This window comes from Seriola aureovittata, chromosome 12 (genome assembly GCF_021018895.1).
Source record: "Seriola aureovittata isolate HTS-2021-v1 ecotype China chromosome 12, ASM2101889v1, whole genome shotgun sequence".
NCBI lineage: Eukaryota > Metazoa > Chordata > Actinopteri > Carangiformes > Carangidae > Seriola > Seriola aureovittata.
Genome location: NC_079375.1, coordinates 18,849,203 through 18,869,506, shown reverse-complemented (window position 1 = coordinate 18,869,506; position 20,304 = coordinate 18,849,203). Strand labels below are relative to the sequence as shown.

Sequence of the window (20,304 nt, the reverse complement as noted above, 5' to 3'; positions counted from 1 at the left end):
ATCTTGGTGCTGTTTTCCCTTTTTTTTCCCCTTTTGCTTTCTTGAACTATGCAACAAGATTTTGATCCGTTAGTGTATGTTCGAAATCACAGGTGATCTTTATCATAGTACAGGATAAAAACAATATTTAATTTGAATGATCCTGCACCCATGGGAGTGAGGAGCAGCAGAGGAGCTGTGCCCTGTGTTTCCACTGCTGCATGTCTTTGGGGTTGTGTAGCAACAACTACAGGGTGACTGACTCTGCCACTCTTGCGGGATATCGGTCTGCTGCCAAGTCCCTCCTGGTTTGGCTGTAATTAACCAGGCTGAGCCTTGTTTGTGCTTGTGGACATGAATAGTAGCTTGTTATTTGACCATTAATGGCTGTGTGTGTGTGTGTGTGTGTGTGTGTGTGTGTGTGTGTGTGTGTGTGTGTGTGTGTGTGTGTGTGTGTGTGTGTGTGTTGTGTGTGTGTACAGCCCATAGTTCACCTTGGAACAGCGCCCCAGCAGCTGTGTGTCCTCTGGAGCGGTGTTTATGTGGACATCAATACATCCTCCTGTAATCACGTTTTAGGACATTCCTGCCTCACCTCCTTTACAGGAAGAGACGTGTTATGTCTGTATCTGTCAACACGTGTGCCAACCCACCTTTTTAAGAGTCACAATTGGCTTTAGACTGCCGCCATTTCTCTTTTCCTTCGAGTGGACGTTGTGTGAAAAAGCTTCAGATTGGGTCGACACGCATGGTAGGAGTTTAGATTGTAATTTTGTTGATTTAATGGAAAATAAAACATGAGAAATTATTTCAAATTGTCTACAGCTGCCAAAAGAAAGAAGAAGAAGAAGAAGAGTGATGATCATAGCTGAAGATAGTCTTTAATGATTTCACCTTGGTGTCTCTCCTTGCTAGGACAAAAGTTCACCTGCAAAATGAAGGAACAGCGAACAGTATACAGAGAATATGTTAAACCCATTTGCCATCCATTAAAAGTTGATTTATTCCAGTGCTACTACGTACATTATGCATCATGTGGCAGTGTACACAGAACAATGATTGGGTTACATTTCTTCACTTTTTGGGGTTTTTCACTCTGTTATTGTTCAGTAGAAGTGTGTTCTGATGCCTGCTCTATGAGGAAAGCCTACTTTTTCTGGATAATAAAAGACTCTGGGATGTGTTTATCACCTATCTACCATCATCAGAATAACATCATGAATGTCCCTCACTTCACTACAAAATACTGTGTATTTTTTTTAATATATTTTCTAGTGGAGAAAATTGGGTCACTATTAAATATTGGAATGGTGTTTTGGCAGGTCTTTGTTAATGACAGGATAAGGACTGAAGAAAACAAACTTTTACAACTGGATAAAAAATAATAGACCCTGATCATACCTCCAACAGCAGAAGAAGAAAAATAAAAACAGTGAAATCGATAGAAATGCTAGAATTTCAAACCCTTCATATCCTGTCTAGTACATCTACTGCATACCTGAACATGCTGTGCATTGCACCCAGCTACCTTCACCCCTGCAGTTCACCATTTGTCCCGTTTACGTGGCGACATCTACAATGAGGTCATATTTACAGGACACCCACTCTGGCTGTTCACAACCCCCCTGAGGCAAAACAGACGTCTGTCAGTAAATGAGCTATGGCTCTCATCTGTCTCTTTTTTTAGTCTACTCTTTCCTGCTGCCTGATGAAGGATGAAGTCCTTAACACCAGCACCATTACCTCTCTCTGGGGAAGACACTCCAGCATCTGTGATCCTTCCTGGTGTAACTGAATAGTACACCCTGAGTGCAACATGGAACATGACCTGGGGGTTTCCCTGCTTCCTCCTTTCTTTCTCTGTTTTTTTTTTTTTTTTTCATTTGAACCAATCAAAGGTCTTTGCTGCAGGCCATTGGGAAGCCTCTTTGTGTGCGGGGACTGATGTTCTTAATGATGACAGATGACAAATGCGAGGCTAAAGCTCTGATGTAATGAAGAGGTGGAAACCTTAGATACGAACAGGCAGGTGAGGTCGTAATCAAGCAGATAGTCTTCCATTAGCCATCCTGACTCATTGGATGACACTGATTGAAACAGAGACTGTAATGGCATGATAGATCCCCTCATACTGAAGGAGTGGAGTGTAGCACTGTACGAGAAGTGGCGAGAGGTGGGGGCAGTAAAGAGTCATGCTTCATCAACTCAAGTTGAAAGGAAAAAAGCTAATATTCATGCTTGATTAAGTTCCACTTGTAGCAAACTCGGTATGTTCTTAAATGAAGTGCTCTCTGGCCAGTCCAGAACCTGTGTGAGAGTGGGCTCGCTCTCTGTCTCACAGGATTTGACCCGGCTCAGCCCAAAGCAGCTCGTAAATAATTAAGATCCAAGAAATAATAATGCTCCTTTTCGTGTGTTAGCTTAAGGGGCCATAAATGATGAGGATTTTTAGCACTAACATCCTTTTGAGACGATCTACCATTCAAACTACTTTAGGACAGCATGCTAGCCCGCTAACCCGCTGACTTCCTGATCTGCTTTCATATGTGCTTTTGAAAAAACACTTTAAAAAACCTAATTATTTCTTTTCAGATCAGAAATTTTCTACTCATTAGAATTCTATGATGCATCATACTCCATGCCTTTGTCATTTTAAATTTTCTACTTTCTCCCTTGTCACAGTGAATGTGTTTGAGTGCTATTTAGAAAGACGCCTAATATCGGCCTGATATTGTAATTTTCAAGGAATGGTTTGATATTTTGAGGAGCGTGACGTCACTCTCGCATGTATACAGTAAATATGAAGCCAATGCTAGTAGCCAGCTAGCTTAGCTTAGCATAAAGACAAAAAAACTCACTACAGACTCTTCATGACTATGTTTCTTTAATCCGTACAAAAACTGTATGGTATGGAGAAGTTGTGGTTTTATGGGGGGGCTATTTCCCACGGTATTGTCACCATGAAGTGACTGCATTATTTACATTTCAGTTTTTGTATGGATTAAACAAACAATATATAGTGTGTTAATTTTGGACAGAGCCAGGCTAGCCGTTTCCCTGTTTCCAGTCTGTATGCTAAGATAAGCTAACCGGCTGTGTACAGTAGCTTCATATTTACCTTACAGATATGACAGTGATATCCATCTTAAGTGTTGTGCAAGTTCACACTTCACAGGAGCTCGCTCAAAGTTCAGTTCACACAGATTCAAATGAACGTTACAAGATAAGAAAAACAAAGTGTGTATGTTTAACCACTTACAGAATGTGTCATAAAGCAGGACAACTCAACACATATTTCCATTGCATCTACAGTATACCTTTACTGCACCACTTTTTTTCACTTTCTGCATAATGTAAAAATGTATATAGAGCTAAATTACATTTGTAAACTGATCTGTTTTGAGTTGTCCTGCTTTATGACACTTTGTTAATGTGGTAAAACATATACTGGCTTCAGCAGCACCAGTATAAATCCATTGGTGCCACCGTAAAACACAATTCTTCTTCTGATGTTTTTGGTGATTGCCAAACTGCTTTTAGGTGCATTACCACTACCTTCTGATGCTTTCTCCAAAAACATTTAGCATGTTCGTGCACAACACTGTTAATCTTCTCATATAACACTCAGAAAGAAAGTAAATGGGCAGAAGTCCCAAAAATGTCAAACTATTCCTTTAAACTTGCTGAGGGAACAATTCACTGTCCTGTAACCATCAAAGTTTCTTCAGCACTTTTATTTGTATCCTTCCAGGATTCTACTGTAATATCGATTTTCTTCACCTCATATTTTAAACAGGGAATGCATTACAGAATCACATTACCGCAACTCTCTAGGTTCTGCAACTCTAAAAACTCTAGGTATCCTAGTTTAAAAAAAAGAAGAAGAAATTTTAGTAAAAAAGAACAAAAGAAAGAAAGGCAACAAACAAACAAAAGTAAACATAATAAAATCAAAATCAAGAAAATCATCAAGCCATCCGAGGAAGATTGTGTTCCATTGTCATTTCAACCATGCAAAGGGGCAGGGTCAGTTTCTTTCAACCAGTGATGTGTGCCTGTGTGGCCGTATATACCAGCAGACCTCAAGCCTTGCCATTATCTGAAGACCACAGGAAGCTCTAATTGGTGGTGGTGAGAAAGGTAGACTACTACATATTTCATTGTTGTGTGTATGAGTGTGCAGCATTGAGCTAAAAGTGAACTCGTTCTCTGACAAACACACTGACAAATATTCTGTCTCACTTTCGCTTACTCTCTCAACATTTTACGTTTCTCACGGTGTTAGTAGAAAGAGAAAAAAAAAAGTTTTCAAAACATTTAGAGTTGCTGTGTAATGGAGGCAATGTTATGCATTACATTAAGACATTTTCTTTAAATTTTTGGAGAGGAATGTATCTGAAAAAGGAATGCAATGCTGTATTCAGACTGTTAACATCGTAAAAAAGCTCTGAAATTAGTAATTAAATAACCCTCTACTATTTATACATTCAGGCACTGAAAAATCACATGTCAATATGTAACTAAAAAAGATAGTCGCTCTCATTTTTCCCTTGGTAAGAACAAGGAAGCTGAAACCTTGAAGTTGGCAATTGTGTAAATTTTTCCTACCCAGTAGTAATGCCATATGCATCCCCTTTGCTCTTCTTTTGTGTGACAGTTTCCCATCCCGCTTAAGTGCATTTTCAAACACTGACCTGAAGTCAGAGCTTTCACAGCCTCTCCTAAAGCTTTCACCCTAACCTATGGGAAAGAATCCATGACACTAGTCTTTTGAAAGGGAAATCCAATGGTTTGTCTTGCTCTCCTCACCGGACAAACAGATAGACGGACGGATGGGTGGACGGATGTCCTCCATGGCCTCTGAGGGCCAGCAGGTGAGCCGAGACCCTCAGCTCCACAGACCAACTTCCCCCCTTGTGGTTAAGGACTCTCCGGTGTGATAGCCAGCTCTCACCCCAGCGACCCTGAACTCAGTCATTTTTTAACTATACAAGGGCTTTTACAAAAAAGCTAACTTGAACAGCCATACAATGGCTAAAACATAAACCATATCTCTACTTTATCTCGGTTTTTCAGTCATTTTTTAATTTTTTTTTTGTCTTTTTCTGTTTTTGGATGCATTTGTGTTTTTACTTGATTTAAGTCTTCATTTGCCTTTCTTTGTTCTTTTGGAGTAGCTCTGATCCAGTCCTGTGCTGAGAGGCTCAGTCACAGAGGAATTGGTTTTTGGATTTGATGATGGGTGGAGGAAGGAGAGAAGAGATGGGTGGGAGGGAGAGTGTATGGGCGAGGATCAGGTCAGAGGTCAAGATATGGGTTCTTTATTAGTCCAGACATGGACTCTCCAGCGGTTACAGGGACGGCTTTGGATGGGAAAGAATGAGGTGATGAGGTGGGCTGGGAAAGGTGGGGCTCAAATGTGATTGCGGAGGATTTGTCAAGGTTATCCGCTATCAGAGGAGGTGTGTGGTGCTGTGGAGGGTGAGCGCCGCCTACGGGCGGTGGAAGTCCAGGATCGCTCAGAGCGTTCAGAGCGCTCTGAGGCTAGGGAGGCGGGCCGAAAGCGGTGAACAAAGCCGTCCAGGAAGTCCTGCTGCTGCTGGGTTATGGCTTGGGAGATGAGGCAGGGCAGCGCCTGCAGGCTGCCCGTCACCGAGTCCAGCTTGTCCTCCAATGTGCCGATGCGCTTGTCCAGCTCCTCACTGCGCTCCTGCAGCTCTGACACCAGGTCATACATCACATTCTGGGTCTAATGAAGGAGAGAAAGTAAATGTGTTTGGGGAGATGAAATAAAGAGGGGATCAGAGGAGGAAGAGGAGGACGGGACAAGAGAAAGAAAAAAAGAAAGCTGTTTTACAACTTAATATCCATGTGGAGAAATGCCGAATGAAGTTAAAAGAAGATACAGTATGTAAACACTGCTGTGGAAAAACCCTTTCATGTAATAGTTCATCATAGATTACATAAGTAGACAGTTTAAATTTGACTTCCTCCATCTGAAGAGAAAGAAATAATGACAGGAAGCAGTGTGCAGGGGAGCTGTACTGTTTCAGCAAGTCAGCATAGATTTTATCTTCCCATCGATTTAACAACCAGCTCCTCCAGTCCATTTATAGTGAGAAGGTCTTTAATGCTTTAATGTATTTGCTTGACATAACTCATTCACATAATGAAAAGTGTCTCTATTATTTAGGAGGTTATTGTTCCAACTGTAGATGCAGTGGGGCCAGTGTCAGTGTGTGTGATAACTATATGCAATTCTTCTATTCACACCATGACAATTTCGTACATTATAAAATATAATCTAATATATTCTATTCCATTCTATTTTTTATTTCGACATTGTGAATTTCATGAGACCAAATTCAATGGGAGTACAGTCACAAAATATCTCATGCCCACTTGGGGCCTTTTTCAGGCACTTGTGCACCTCAGAAATCTAATGATTTCTGTCCTGTGTACGGGACAGAAATAAAAGGGTTACTTTTCTATAGGGCTTAAAAAAGAGACATTGAGCTGTTGAGCTACCGAAGGGTGTACACGGATGGATCTGACCATCAAGCAGAGTAAGGGCAAGCAAACACACATTAAAGGAGTTGGCCTTAGAACCTTTTAAAATACACACTGGAGTGCAAATGCCATCCACATCAAATGAGGCTGCAGTCATGCACCTCCCTTTGAACCCCCTCTCTGCTCTGCTCTATTGGGTCAGCTGACATCTATACAGCAGGACAGAGGCTGCTGAGGCACAACTGTATTCACCCACTTATAGCCAGACACTGTTTACAATGATGTTTTTAAGAGTGGGTCAGCATTTTGGTATTATCTTATGCATTCGTGTGAGGACACATGATACAGAATCTTGCCAATGGTTTCATGTTGGTCGTGGTAACTTGCCAAGAAATGTAGCAATGTGCTAACAAAGGCAACGAAGAAGAAGACTGCCAGCAAGAGAAAGTGGAAGTAATGCAGGATGAGGTGGGAAAATAAAAGGATTCATTAGGCCTCAAGGATACACACAATATATTTAGGTATGTAACCTACTTCACAGGGTACCTTTAATCTAGGCGGAGCTTCAAACAAAATAGGTTCTGTCTTTATTTCACTTAGTTTTTGGGTGGACCACAACAGTGGGGCCAGTCCTATAATCTGAAATGTCCCTGACTGACTGACTGACCATAAATCCACCAGAAGAAGTCCCGGGACACAACCTTAGGGAACCATAAAGTTTATGAATGTGCACAGCAGTCGCCTCAGAGACAAACCCCTCAGTTTCCACCTGCTGGGACCCTCCTCATAAATGAATATCCAGTCAACAAAATTGATCATCGAATCCTGATGGCTGTCACGTTGGTTAAAAGAAGAACACTGGAATCAACTGTGGCATAAGCCTGACACTGACACTGACGGGGGCAGCTCTAAAGGTCCTATATTTTACATAATTCCAGTGTTTTATTTAAAGTTTTGATATCCATATAAAGATATATTTGTGGTTGTCCAAGTTCCAAAAACCATCAACAGGTCGGTGAGCCAATCAGAAGAGAAGCTCTGTGTGCCTCTTCTAATTGGCTGATGTTTTCTGAGTGATCAAATAAAACTATAGCAGATTTCCGGTAAACATTCTGTCCTGTCTGTGGGCCAGGCTTGGGGCATGGCTGAAGATGGTGACTGCTCTGTTGTGACATCACAAAGTTACAAAAGTCCTGACGGCTTGTTTTAAGGCTCAGTTTCTGAATATAGGCTGTGTGCATTTCTCTGTGGACTGAGCGCTTTGATACTTTGACAGTATTAATATAAAACCTAGACCTGCTTTATGATTAAAAAAAGAAAACATGGAAATTTCACTTTATAGAACATTGGATCTTTAAATAGGTAACAGACTTTAATTTAAGTAAGATTCTTTAAGGTAAATCAGAAGACTTACCTTTGCCAGGTCCACCAAAGTGTTGGCCTGATCATTGAGTTTCCTCTGCTCCATCTTCACACTGCGCAGTCTGAATGTAGGCACAGGGAGGGAGGGGGAAACAGGAAGAGGAAGGAAGCAGGAAGTGGACAAAGGAGGAAAGGGTTTGCAGGAGTGGAGCATAGAGAGACAGGTTGTTTGGGGTCATGAAGGGGCAGAGAGGGCCGATAGGGAAGAAAGAAGGAGGAACAACACATTTTTTATCAGGAGTGCTCTCTCATTGATGACACTGGAAAGAGAGAGGACAGCCTGCATGCATCGTAAATGTATGTGGTTTACATATCTATATGTATACATATATATATAGAAAATATATATGTATATATATATGCATATATATACATATATATATATATGTACAAGCATTCCAGGTCTTGGTCAATGCAATACCAACCAAAACATGCAAAATTGTGGAAGCATGCTACGCTCGTTTTGAAAAAAAATAGTACAGACTGTGTTTATAATGTTTTATCAGGGTCTTTTTCTTGTTATAACAAGATCTTTTTCTCATAATGTTGCAATGCCTTCCGCAGCAATTTTTACTGTAAATAATTATTTTTGCTGCAATGAGGAACAGTCTTGATACTGAGAGATGATCTTGTTACAACCCAAAAAGAATCTGTTTTTGAATGAGAGGAACATTATCTCAATATAATGCCAAATAGCTTAATATTTGTATGACAAAACATGATGTTTTTTTCCAGCAAGAGTGCAATATGCTTCCATACCGGATCGTCCCAGAATCTATGTTTGAAATGAAAATCTGAAATGGAAATCCCGTCTCTTTCCACCCCAAAGTAGGACAATTAAAAAAAAGGAAATAAAAAGATGACATGCCCTCTGTCAGTGCTACACACAGCTCAGTGGTAGGACTTCATATAGACACACTGGTCATTCAGTAAGCGTGCAGTGACTGTGAGAGACTTTGTGCACAATGAAACGTGAGTCTTTCCGTGCTGGATTGTGTGTGTGTGTCTGTGTGTATGTGTGTGTGTGTGTGTGTGTGTGTGTGTGTGTGTGTGTGTGTGTGTGTGTGTGGATGCCACAGATAAAAGATGAAGCTTGCCAGAAATAAATTGTCTAACGACACTGTTAAACATACTGCAACATAGACATTTCAAATAACTTATACAATGATACATTGGACATGTTTTGTGATGCCTCAACATTGTGCCTCCTTATCTCTAATCAAATACATTATGGAACTGTAAGAACTGCAAAGGCTGATGTGAATAATGTGTCATTGTTAGCGGTGGCATCACACAGCCATCATCTGGATGTGTGAGAGGAAGAATTTCCCTGTTCGGCAAATTATGAGACAGGATGACATTCAAGGGCATTTATTCATGTGCAAATCAGTATATCAGAGCAGAGTGAGACTGCTCGCTTACGGCTCTATCTCTGTGGGAAACCGTTTCAGCTCGTATGCGTCTGTTTGCTCGGCTTTATTATCCCTTATGGCTGTCGAAGAATTGGGGCTAAAAGCTAAAAGCTCATCTTATTAGCGTAGCACATTATGAGTACAATTTGATTCTACAAAACCCCAACCTGCATGTTGTGCCGTGCCTTTTTGTACTAAGTCATCAATGTCATGTGCGAGCTTTGCTGTTTGATCTCACTTTGTATGAGAAAGGAATAAAAGAAAAGCGAAAATCAATATTAAAACAACAGCAAACATTTCAACCTCATTAGAGCTACAGCACATTACAGTGTGTGTGTTCATGTCATCACAAAACCATCAGGAGTGTAGGATGAATTCTGTTGATGCAGGTTAATATAGCCTCCAGAGCAGCTATATTAATCATGGGCAACATTATACAGTACATTGTAGATGATTATGAACCGCTGGCCAGGCCAACGAAGCTTCAAGCTCATTCTGTGCAAGATGCTTTTCCTTTCACACATTCTCTCCAGACAACCCTCCACTATTGAAACCAGTGGCAAAATGTTGATGCTTATTTTTGTTTCACTCCATTCAAAGGGGGGATGGGAGGGAGAGGGAAGTAAATGGAACACTGAAGTAAAGAAAAACCAAAAAATTCAGCATCCAGCATTTTTATCTTTTCTTTTTTCTCTTTTTTTCTTTTCTTTTTTTTTTTGGTAACAAACGCTTTCTTTTTTTTCATGCATGTCAAACGCAGACATGGAGAGAGGAGGAGTAGGAGGATGTTGAGGAAACAGTAGGAGGAGGATACATAGAAGACTCAACTTACTTCTGAGCTCTGCAGTGATAGAGCAAAACAAAGACAGAACACAGTACAGAGTTTTAACCCCACAACATTCACGAAACGAGTGAAACCATTACACTTCTCACTGTAAGCACAGGGTAAAAGGGGGTCGGGGGGAGAGGGGGGCGGGGAAGGGAATAGGAAGGACCATTACACTAGATTGCAGTGTGTTTGCTTGTGTACGTGTGTGGGTGTGAGCAAGTCTACGTGTGTGTGAGCATTACAGTCAAAGGAAATGGTACTGTAGGAGGACATTGTGACAAACGCTAGAGGTGATACTACCAAATACTGAGAGCTACGACTACATTTCATTCGTTTACTAGCAATACAACTGTTGATAATACAGCCGAAATACTTTGTACCGAAAATAACATTAAACACAATCACATAGACTGAACATCTTAAGAACAATTTTTCAATAACATAACGTAGATTTAGTTTTTGGGCATGCTGGGAGACCCCCCTCGGTGGTTGGTGGTGAACAACTCATATATCTGTCAAACATTTTATTTTACATTAGATTACACACACAAAAAGAAAATAGGGTGCAGGACTTACTGGTGAATGGCTTGGAGAAACTTGCGTTGGTGTTTCCGCACCTTGGCGTGATCTATCTTTTTGACCAACTTGGTGTGTTTGTAGATGAGCCATGTTTCCCTGAGTACATTGGCAGCTGTGTTCTTTACCTGCGAAACACGGTTGAAAATGACATTCGACGTTAATAGTACGATAACATTGTAAGGTAATATACAACGTAACAATACGACACCAACAGAAAACAACAAGAATCTCATAAAATGGTCAAAAATAATTAAATTAAACATAAGTAAGAAATAAAACAAAGAATCAATATAAAGCATTTTGAGTTGTAAGTTATAAAAATGTCACAAAGTGTTTAAAAGTGTGACAGAAACTTAGTGGATCTGATACTGGGGGGGAATTTTACTGGTTTACAGTCCAGACAATATAAGATAATAGGATTAATATAAACGTAGAACATTTGCACTGAGGACGCCCTGTAAACCAGTAGCTCCCTATGCTGAGGGTAAACATCACAAAATAAATCTAAACAACTGCAATATAATTAATCAGAGGAAGAGGGAGGGAAAATATTTCTGTCAAAAACACTTTTAACGTTTCTCAATCATTATTTTCTTTTTTGTTTTTTTTTCACGTTACCTCTAGATTTAATGATCTTCTTTAGGCCTCTGAGAAAAGTTGAATCGAGGGACTGTCAGAGACCGTCAGAGAGAACTGAAGAAGCCTCTCGGACGGGAGGTGAAACGAGGTTGGAAGTCCAGTTGCCCTCGATTCAACTTTTCTTACATAACCATGACCTGGATGACTCTTCACAAACTTCTTTAAGCCTCTAAAAACTATTCCGTGAAAAACAGAAAATCGCTCTTTGGTTGAACTTTTTTACAGCACATGTATCGGGGGCAAAAAAACCCCCAAAAACAGCAGTTATATGCAGTGACTCACTCGTTTGCAGAGTTGTGTGTCCATCATGAAGTTGTGGACGTGCTTCTCAGCCTTGGTCAGCTCCAGCTTCCTGGCCACCACTGCAACCACCAGCGCAGTGCAACCAGCTCCCTGTTGCACAAACACAGCAATATTTTGTCTGTTAGCTTTCCAGAGGCAGCTTGTTAAATTTACTAGATTAATTATTAAAAGCAATTGAAATCCAATAAAGAAACTAAACAAAGCCAAACAATGAATGCTGCCACTTGTCTAGGAATGTTTATTTATAAACAACTATCAGTTAGAGGAATACAATAAGTAAAAGAAGCTGAAGAAATTATATTGAATCAGAGAGATGGAGCAGGCAAAAACATACATGTACCGGCATGTAAGTGAAAGGTAAGAGAGGGCTACACACAACACCAAGGCATGTACTGTGTATGTGAAGCATGATAACAGATGCAGTCCAAGAAATAAGGAGTCGAATCTATGTGGTAATGACTCTGTTTGTTATAAACTATCAAGAGGCGATTCAAGGTGAGATTTTACAGTTTCACATTGAATTATTTCAGTTTGGACGCCTTACATGGCTTCTGGTTCTGCAGCTACATGTCATATACTGTCACTGACCGTGGATCACAAATTGCTCTAAATCTTCAGATATTTAGAAAAATCCATTATCATTACACAAGAAAAATAAGCTTAAAGTTGTGTTTCCGTTTGCAGTGAGTTCAGTTATAGCGTGCACACGGGAGTGAGTGTCGAGTGTGGAGCTGAGGATCGGTTTTATAACTGTTCCAGTCACAGTTTTCCTGTGAGATTGTTCTGTATCCGAGTGAAGAAGAGAGGAACCTACCATAATCCCTGTAAGCAGACACACGCCTTTCCCACAGTACGTGTGTGGTACCATGTCCCCGTAGCCAATGGAGAGGAAGGTAATCGAGATGAGCCACATGGCTCCCAGGAAGTTACTGGTCACTTCCTGTTTGTCATGATACCTGAAGTGATGAAGATAAGCAGAAGTAGGAGACACAGAGTCAGGGAAACTGCACACAGCTTCTTGAATGTGAGCATGCTGGAGAATGACGTGGTGCCGTGTGAACCAAACAGGGGTGGTGGGTGGAGGAGGTGGAGGTGGTGAAGATCGAGGAGGAGGAGGAAGAAATCATGGTGCAAGGTGTTATACACCTGTGTTGTAAAGCCAGTTTGGCACACAGTCTAAAAACTGCATCAAAGTCCATTCTGAGTAACAAAAGTGAAGAAAAATATCAATTCAATGGATTTGAGACACTATATTTCATTTCTATTGTTCTTTGCCTTGACGTCATTTCTATGTGAGACAGTTTAATGGAGAAATATGTTAAATGGGTAAGAAACTTAAACTCACATGGGGGCAGGAAAAAGCAAATAGTGCCAGTTTTTAAAGAATTTGATGGAATGATTTAAAAAAAAAAAAACACTGAACGTGTGTTTCATGTTCAAGTTCACTTACTCTTGTCGTACATTAGCACAGACAGTACAATTTGAAAAAAAAAAACATGTTTCAAATGACAAAGACACATGTCGCTGTAAGTGACCTGTTTAAGAGCACCGCAGGTCAGACTTGATTTGAATATGACAACCCAACAATTGTCATTTGATATGTCAGTGCATCCAGAAATGCATATACTGCTGCATTAAATCAAACTAACAATTGGCTTATTTGGTCACGGTTTGCTGCAAATCTTCCTCCATAGAGTTTTTATGCTGCCCCCCCCCCCCAAAATAAAAGGTTTGGAAATGCAAATCATCACTTCAAACATGTTGTTTGCTGAAAATAGCTGACAGCCATGCTTGAATTGTCAGTCCAAACGCCTGCAGTGCATATGCAAAGATATTTCCATCAAAAAGACACACTGTACAAAGCTGGATTGATGATGACATTCCCATACCTTTTGCAGCAAGACAAAAGTCCATCACAGAGGCAAATCTGCCTTATCAACCCACCCTCATTCAACTCGCCTGATTATTCCCAATGGGCTGTCTAGGAGGAGATCAGATAAGATTTAATTTTGGAATTAAAATCAAATATTCACTAAGCACTTTGAGACAACATCTCACTAACATCCCTCTGACAAAACAACAGAGATGGAGTCTAATTTCTTGGGATTTTGTTGAGGATTTTCTAAAGGGGATTCTCAAAGGGCCAATCATGAATTGCTAACAACTTTGAACTATCCAGCAGTGGCCCTGCATGTGGACTCAAAATGGCTGGAACAATCACCTCTAATTAGTGCACAAGTACAGACTGGAACACTTAAGGGCCAGACTCTGAAGTTTTTCTTTCCACCAGAAAACTGAGTTGGTTTTTTATAGAAATGCCTGCTCCTCCTTCTCCTCCAAGACAGTTCATTGTTATCAAATATCATAAATGAACTAATCATGCCCTCTGCAGTTCTTAAAACTCCCACTCTCAAGTTTCTATTCATGCTCAAAGTCAGGGGTGGGGGGTGGTGGTGGGGAGGGGAATAACTATGACCACTTTTTTTCCCCCTCAGAGTGACAAAAAAGTGTGCGGTCTGTGGGATTCAAGCTTCTTGAATGACATGCAGAGAAGCACTCTGTACGATACCATGCAGGAATGAATAAGATCTGTAACCTGCATGCTTCAGAGCCAGTATATTGAGAGCAGGAGAGCGATGGGCAAACCTGGGGTCCATTTAGAGAAGAGAACCACCTGACAAATACTGCAGTATCACCAGGTGGAAGGGGGTTGTACATCTTCTCGGGCGGGCTTTCATTTTTAAACAGTGGGGTAGGACTGGATGAGTAACAAAGGAAGAAGCTCATTGAATTTGACACCCCTGTCTCTTTTACCTGCATCCCAACACTTCAGCAGCTGCCCTTTGATAGCTGCCAGGGGGCTAAACTTGATCAGCTGGCTAAATATTGTAATTACAAGTGACTAGTATGTTAATTTCATTTATCTTGTCATCAAGGCGTGCAGAGAGTGAGTCATGTCTTCAAGGTAGGCAGAAATGTGCTGCACCTTTTAGCACAGTGAACAAAGTATTAAAGTGTATTACAGAGGCCTTCTCTCTGTTTTAACCATGCAACTCTGCTTTAGAGAATGCTTCCTGTTTTATTACCTATTTTGCTAATGGTGAATGTGGCAATATTTTTTTTTTTTCAACGCACATATTTCAATAATCCTCCACTCTGAAAGAGAGTTAGAAGACAGCAACACGGGAACAGAGACAGAGGCTGAATGGGGAGCTAATCAATCGCATTTTAAGGCTCTCAATATACTGTGTCAAGTTTTGGAATAGCATGGAGAAGAGCTGGCACCACTTTCAACCTATTCCAGGACAAGAGGTATATAGTTTCTCGAGCAGACAGTTTTATCCCCCACTGTTAAATTCTCCCTGACAGACACTCTGCAGCAAAGCATTACCCTGGCATCACTTCCTGAAAATATTTCAGACATGGCATTATTTAGCCACTGCTGTATAAAATAATACTGTAATTTACTTCCAAATGAGCTCTGAAACTTCTGCGGTGGGGTAGAGGAGTACAGCATACTTCACACAACATAAGACAAATAAGGTAACATCTCTACGGCTAAACCCGCAACTAAACTGGTCAACAACAATCACAGTTTGCTTCTTTATCAGTCTCTTCAAATCATCACCAATTCATGAACTAGTCTAGTCAGGCCTGCATGTTAGGAAGATGTAAAACAATCACTGGGATGTTTTCTGCTTATGTGTACTAACAAACCATTTCCGAGCCATTTAATTTTTTAGCTGCCATTGTGCATAGGTGAGATTATGATACATATGATGAGTCCCTGGAAAATACAGCAGCCAAAGCTGACAACAGCACCTCTGAACAAACAGAATAGTAATGATGTGAAAGAGCCACACACTTCTGTCTGCCAACACACGCACGCACGCACGCACGCACGCACGCACGCACACACACACACACACACACACACACACACACACACACACACGAACCACTGGGAATATTTTAAATGTTCAGTTGAAAACACAATAATATTCGTTATATCTGATTCAAAACAAAAGGAAAGTCTTTGAACATGCAGTATTTGGTCATTAATACTAAGAATGTAACTTCAGTCTCGATGCTTTTCAGTGGAAAGTGTCAGGTTCTTGTCAGCAATTATTTCTTAAAGATTTAGGTGTCATTTTTAAATGCGTAGTATCTTGTTTTTAAGTGAATCACCTCACATCCATGAAACCTGTGAAACCACCAAGACTCTACTTCAAAATAAGGATAATGAGACACAGTCCGCTTCCTAAGAAGAAAGCTGATCGAGGTATCACACATTATGATGTTACTTTTGTGTCCCCAAAATATACATCTGGTAAGCAGTCAAAAGATATGTGCAAAACCTGAGTCTACGCCACGATGTATATTTTGCACAGCTTTGCTTCTGTGTCTACTTTCCTCCGCCGGTCAGCTGCAACAGCAAAGCGAACGACTTCCTCCACATTCAAAAGCTCCTGTTTACCATTCTGCAGCTATCGCCTGCATGCGCACAATAACAGCACTTCCCCTCGTCCTCCTGCATTTGGGTTTCACATCAACAAAAACAAATGCAAAAGATATTTCCACGAGTGCAAGTCTTGTTGATCTAAATGAATTTGAGTGCTGGCTGAGATAACTTGGGGACAAATATGTTGGGATGCTCCTCGGGGAGCGTGTTAGTTGCAGTAAACATGAGCAGCTTAAACTCAAAGTGAAGATGACCTAATTAAAAAAACTGCAAACCTAACAGTGTTTTTACAGCGCAGCCAATATGCAAAGCAAGCAAGCAAGCAGCAGCAGCAGCACATTCGAAGTGGACTGTGCACATATCTTAAAACTAATGGACAATTTTATGATATGTGCATTTTATAATATGTTTACAAGTCTAAAATAAATTTAAAAAAAAATATCTGTCCAGCTTATTTAAGTTGAGCTGAGGTTATTTGAGTTATTTTATCAGAAAACGTTTATAATATTTTAATTGCAGAACACTTCAGATAAAATTATTTGGCATTATATTAGAATTACAATATCTAAAACTCACATTCTAATTTAAATGCAATTAAAGTTATTATTAGTCAGGGTAGCAGCATGGCTCTAGAGATAGAGGATTAAATGGATTGACATGAAGTTGTGTAGAGACATTCATGCTCCCCAGAGGCTGAATCCTCCGTCTAATCCTAACTTTTCTACAAGCACGACCATGAGGTTTGTGGATTAGAGTAAGATGTTTCAACAACTACTAACAGGATGGGCATGAAATTTGGAACACATATTCACGTTCCCCTCAGGATGAACTGTAATAACTTTGATGACGCCTTCACTTTTCATCTAACGCCATCATCAGGTCAAAATTTACACTGATTTTCCTTTACTTTGTTTTATGTCTAACTACCCGCAGATGTGATGACTTTCCCATCAGCTTGAGCTGTGCTAACCTTTAACCCTGATTAGCAAATGTTAGCATGCTAACACGCTAAACCAAGATGATGGACATGATAAACATTATACCTGCTAAACAGCAGCATGTTTCCACTGTCACTGTGAGCATGTTGGCGTGCTGACATTAGCCTTTAGCTCAAAGCAGCACCGTGCCAAAGTACAGCCTCACAGAGCAGCTAGCGTGGCTGTAGACTCTTAGTCTTGTCAAAACTGATTTTGCATCTTTCAGGAACATGCAAATATGAGTACATGGGGAAGTGTTTGGAAAGTTACACAAAGCTGTTTCTAGCTTGGAAAACACATTTCTACTTGGAGAAACACCGATTTTTAATCACCCCATATTTTCTGTGCATCTGTACCGTGTCCTTGGTTTCCCTGTGATGTGTTCACTGAAAACTTAACTATGCTGTAAGAAAGGTTTCATTATACTATATGACACGTCTCATTGCACTTTTTTTTCTCTTTCTTTTTTTTTACATTCACTGCAATTCAAACGTGTATTCAGGGGACAGAAAATAGTATCTGTAGCCATCTTCATGTCTCGGCTTCGTGCCCGAGTTTAACAATGAATGAATTCTTAAAACAAACTAGACCAGGGAGGGACCTAATATCAAAGTGACCCCTGATCTGAAAATCACACATGGGGGGGGGGGGTCACAGTCTCACAAGGTGCGTTGTAATTGTACTTTAGTTAATTAACATAAAACATAAACCAAAAGAGAAGTCTGCTGTGTGGCAGAAACCAGCTTCCCAGTACGTGTGACTCAGTGAGCTCTCATCTCTGTAGCATGATGTCACTCCCTGTCACAGCAAATGTATATTTGTAGCCAGGAACTAAATGATTTTGTTTTACCAATGGCAATATGATTGCACTTTAATAATGAGCTACGCCTAATGTATTGCTGCCAACCAACTAAGATGTGATTCCAGAAGTGAAGAACTGCTCGGATTTGCTGACTTGCAGCTTTGGCAGCGAGGCAAGCTTCAGGCTTCAGTTACAAGAAATGATCAAGTGTGTGTTTGTGAACCTCATCCAGACTAATTAAAATTCCAAAGAGTACACCATAGTGGTCTTACTAGTGAGATTTACTGCAAGTCACTCTATTGCAAATGCTGAAGTAAAAGTTGTCAGGTAGAGTAAGCCCTTGACACAGTCTTGTGGCACTACCCTTGCAAACTTTCATATTTAAGCTGAGAAATTCAGTCAGGCCTTTTCTTTGACCTGCTGTGAGTGTCCTTCTTAATCTACAAGGCCACCAGACAGGAAGCGTCGTTCACGAAGCCCTTAATCTTAATGTTTCAAGGCTGGAGTGTGGTTATGTCTCTGGGGTTATCAGATAGCAAGTATTCTATTACAGATGTTCCACTGAATTTGGCTGGAGAGACCTGCAGAAAAACACTCAGCAGTAAGCGCTGGAATCCCAGTCTCTGCCGCTCTCAACACTAAAGACAACTGTAAACAACCCTGTGCTCGTGCTCAAGCTGAAAACACGTTCACAATAGTCCCTGTGTAATTTCTGCCCCCAGAAACAATATGCTCAGTGGAATTCACCATGTACCCGATGGTGATAAAGTTTACTTTGCTGAAAACCATCCTCATCCAACCTCCAGGGGACACACCACCACTCCACCTCCACTGCCGATTCAGTACATCTAACCATCTCCTTTCATGTTCCCAGTTTTCCCAATGCACCGTGCACAACACAAAATATTATTTCAGATTATTTGCTGTACTTCTGCCCACAACACCAAGTCTGGCTTTGAGGTAAGGTTACCAACTGCCTCCTTAATATGTGCCCACATTCAGGTGCCCCATAACAACACAACACATTCCTTCCTATCAGTTCTCAACACTGTCTGATAAACTGTTGTGGGGTATATAAAGGGTGTGAAGCAGTGATTTAGTTTAATTGTTCAGTCTTACATAACGTGCCTTCGCAGCATATACAGGAAGCCAAATATTACAACAGCAATTTAACAAATGAGTCTGACAACCACTGTCTGATCTGTTCGTCTTTTCCCTGACTCCCCAGACCTGCCGGCACATTTTGTGACCAAGTAGGGAGCTTGTCAGCTCGCGCATATTAACACAACAAAATAGTCAGGAATACTGTAAATGGGGGAAGTGTATTTGACATTATAAAACTTTATCTGCATGTAAGTGAAAGTCTGAGGCCGGTGGAACTACTTTGATATGATTATGTTTATCAGCGATGGCAAGATTTTAGTCAGTTTTGTTACATTTTGTCAATGTCTAAGGTATAACAAGATTATAGTTGACTCTGCAAAGACATTTGACACATTTATGGCTTAGTGGAAATTCTTGTTTGAATTGAGCTTGGGCCTAAAAAATGATGTAGCAGTAGTTGATGCAGTCCTAGCCTACTGTAGATCAGCAGTCAAAGCATTTTGCTCCCCATCAAAGCTTTATTGTAGCTCTAACGTGAACAGATAATAGATTGTAGTAGAGTTGAGGTAAAGGGATGCACCTCTCCATGCTCGAGGGGATGCAGCACTCAAAAGTAAGCTAATAAAAACAATGCAGTCCTGCAGTTTAAAGGCAGGCACTGACACCAGATGCTTGTGGTATGGCCATATCTGCTTGGCGAAATACACCTACACAATCTTTTCTTCTCTGCCATGGCTCAGTTTCTGCAGTGGGACATCGACAGGAAAATTAAACCCAACTGTCAAAACTCAGATTAGTTTAGAAAAATGCTCCTAAATCGAGAACCAGCTCTTATCCGTCTGTATGAGTAGATGAACATAAGTACATACCTAGCAACCGAGACATTAGGCAGATGGCAGCACTTCACAGTCACAGCGGAGTTATAGAATTATAATTCTCTTAAACTGGTAGGAACAGTGTTAGCACTGCTAGTATGGCTTTCCGAATACCTTTGTAACCCTCAGAGAGAAAAAAAAAAATTATTGCTGTGACTAAATGTAATGCTGGGTGTCATGTGCATTACTAAGCCTGACTAAAAATAATAACAGAAACACATAGAAGCACCTTTGACTTTAAGCTACTACTATCTGTCTTTTACGCAAAGAACAGCGCTGGTTGGGTTCATGATCCTCAGTGCATATTCTGATCGTATCTTGGGACGTTTATCACTTCCACATTCCTTGTTATGCAAACATGCTTTGTGGGCTCTCTATACTTTGCCATAGGCTGCAATCAATACTCTGCCT

The 20,304-nt window shown here is 40.6% G+C and overlaps 1 protein-coding gene across 7 annotated transcripts in view; it reads right to left on the bottom strand.

The window, feature by feature from the left end:
* Window positions 1-841: 841 nt before the first annotated feature.
* kcnn1a (potassium intermediate/small conductance calcium-activated channel, subfamily N, member 1a) overlaps window positions 842-20,304 on the bottom strand; it is a 51,885-nt gene continuing 32,422 nt past the window's right edge. For 5 of the 7 annotated variants that reach the window (XM_056390675.1, XM_056390669.1, XM_056390674.1 and 2 more), the window contains exons 5-9: window positions 12,488-12,629; window positions 11,653-11,763; window positions 10,729-10,856; window positions 7,904-7,973; window positions 842-5,728 (exon numbers count right to left, since the gene is read on the bottom strand). In XM_056390675.1, the coding sequence (XP_056246650.1) occupies window positions 5,423-5,728; window positions 7,904-7,973; window positions 10,729-10,856; window positions 11,653-11,763; window positions 12,488-12,629 (757 nt within the window). In that variant the 3' untranslated portion in view covers window positions 842-5,422. The other 2 variants (XM_056390670.1, XM_056390671.1) reach the window with 2 other exon arrangements.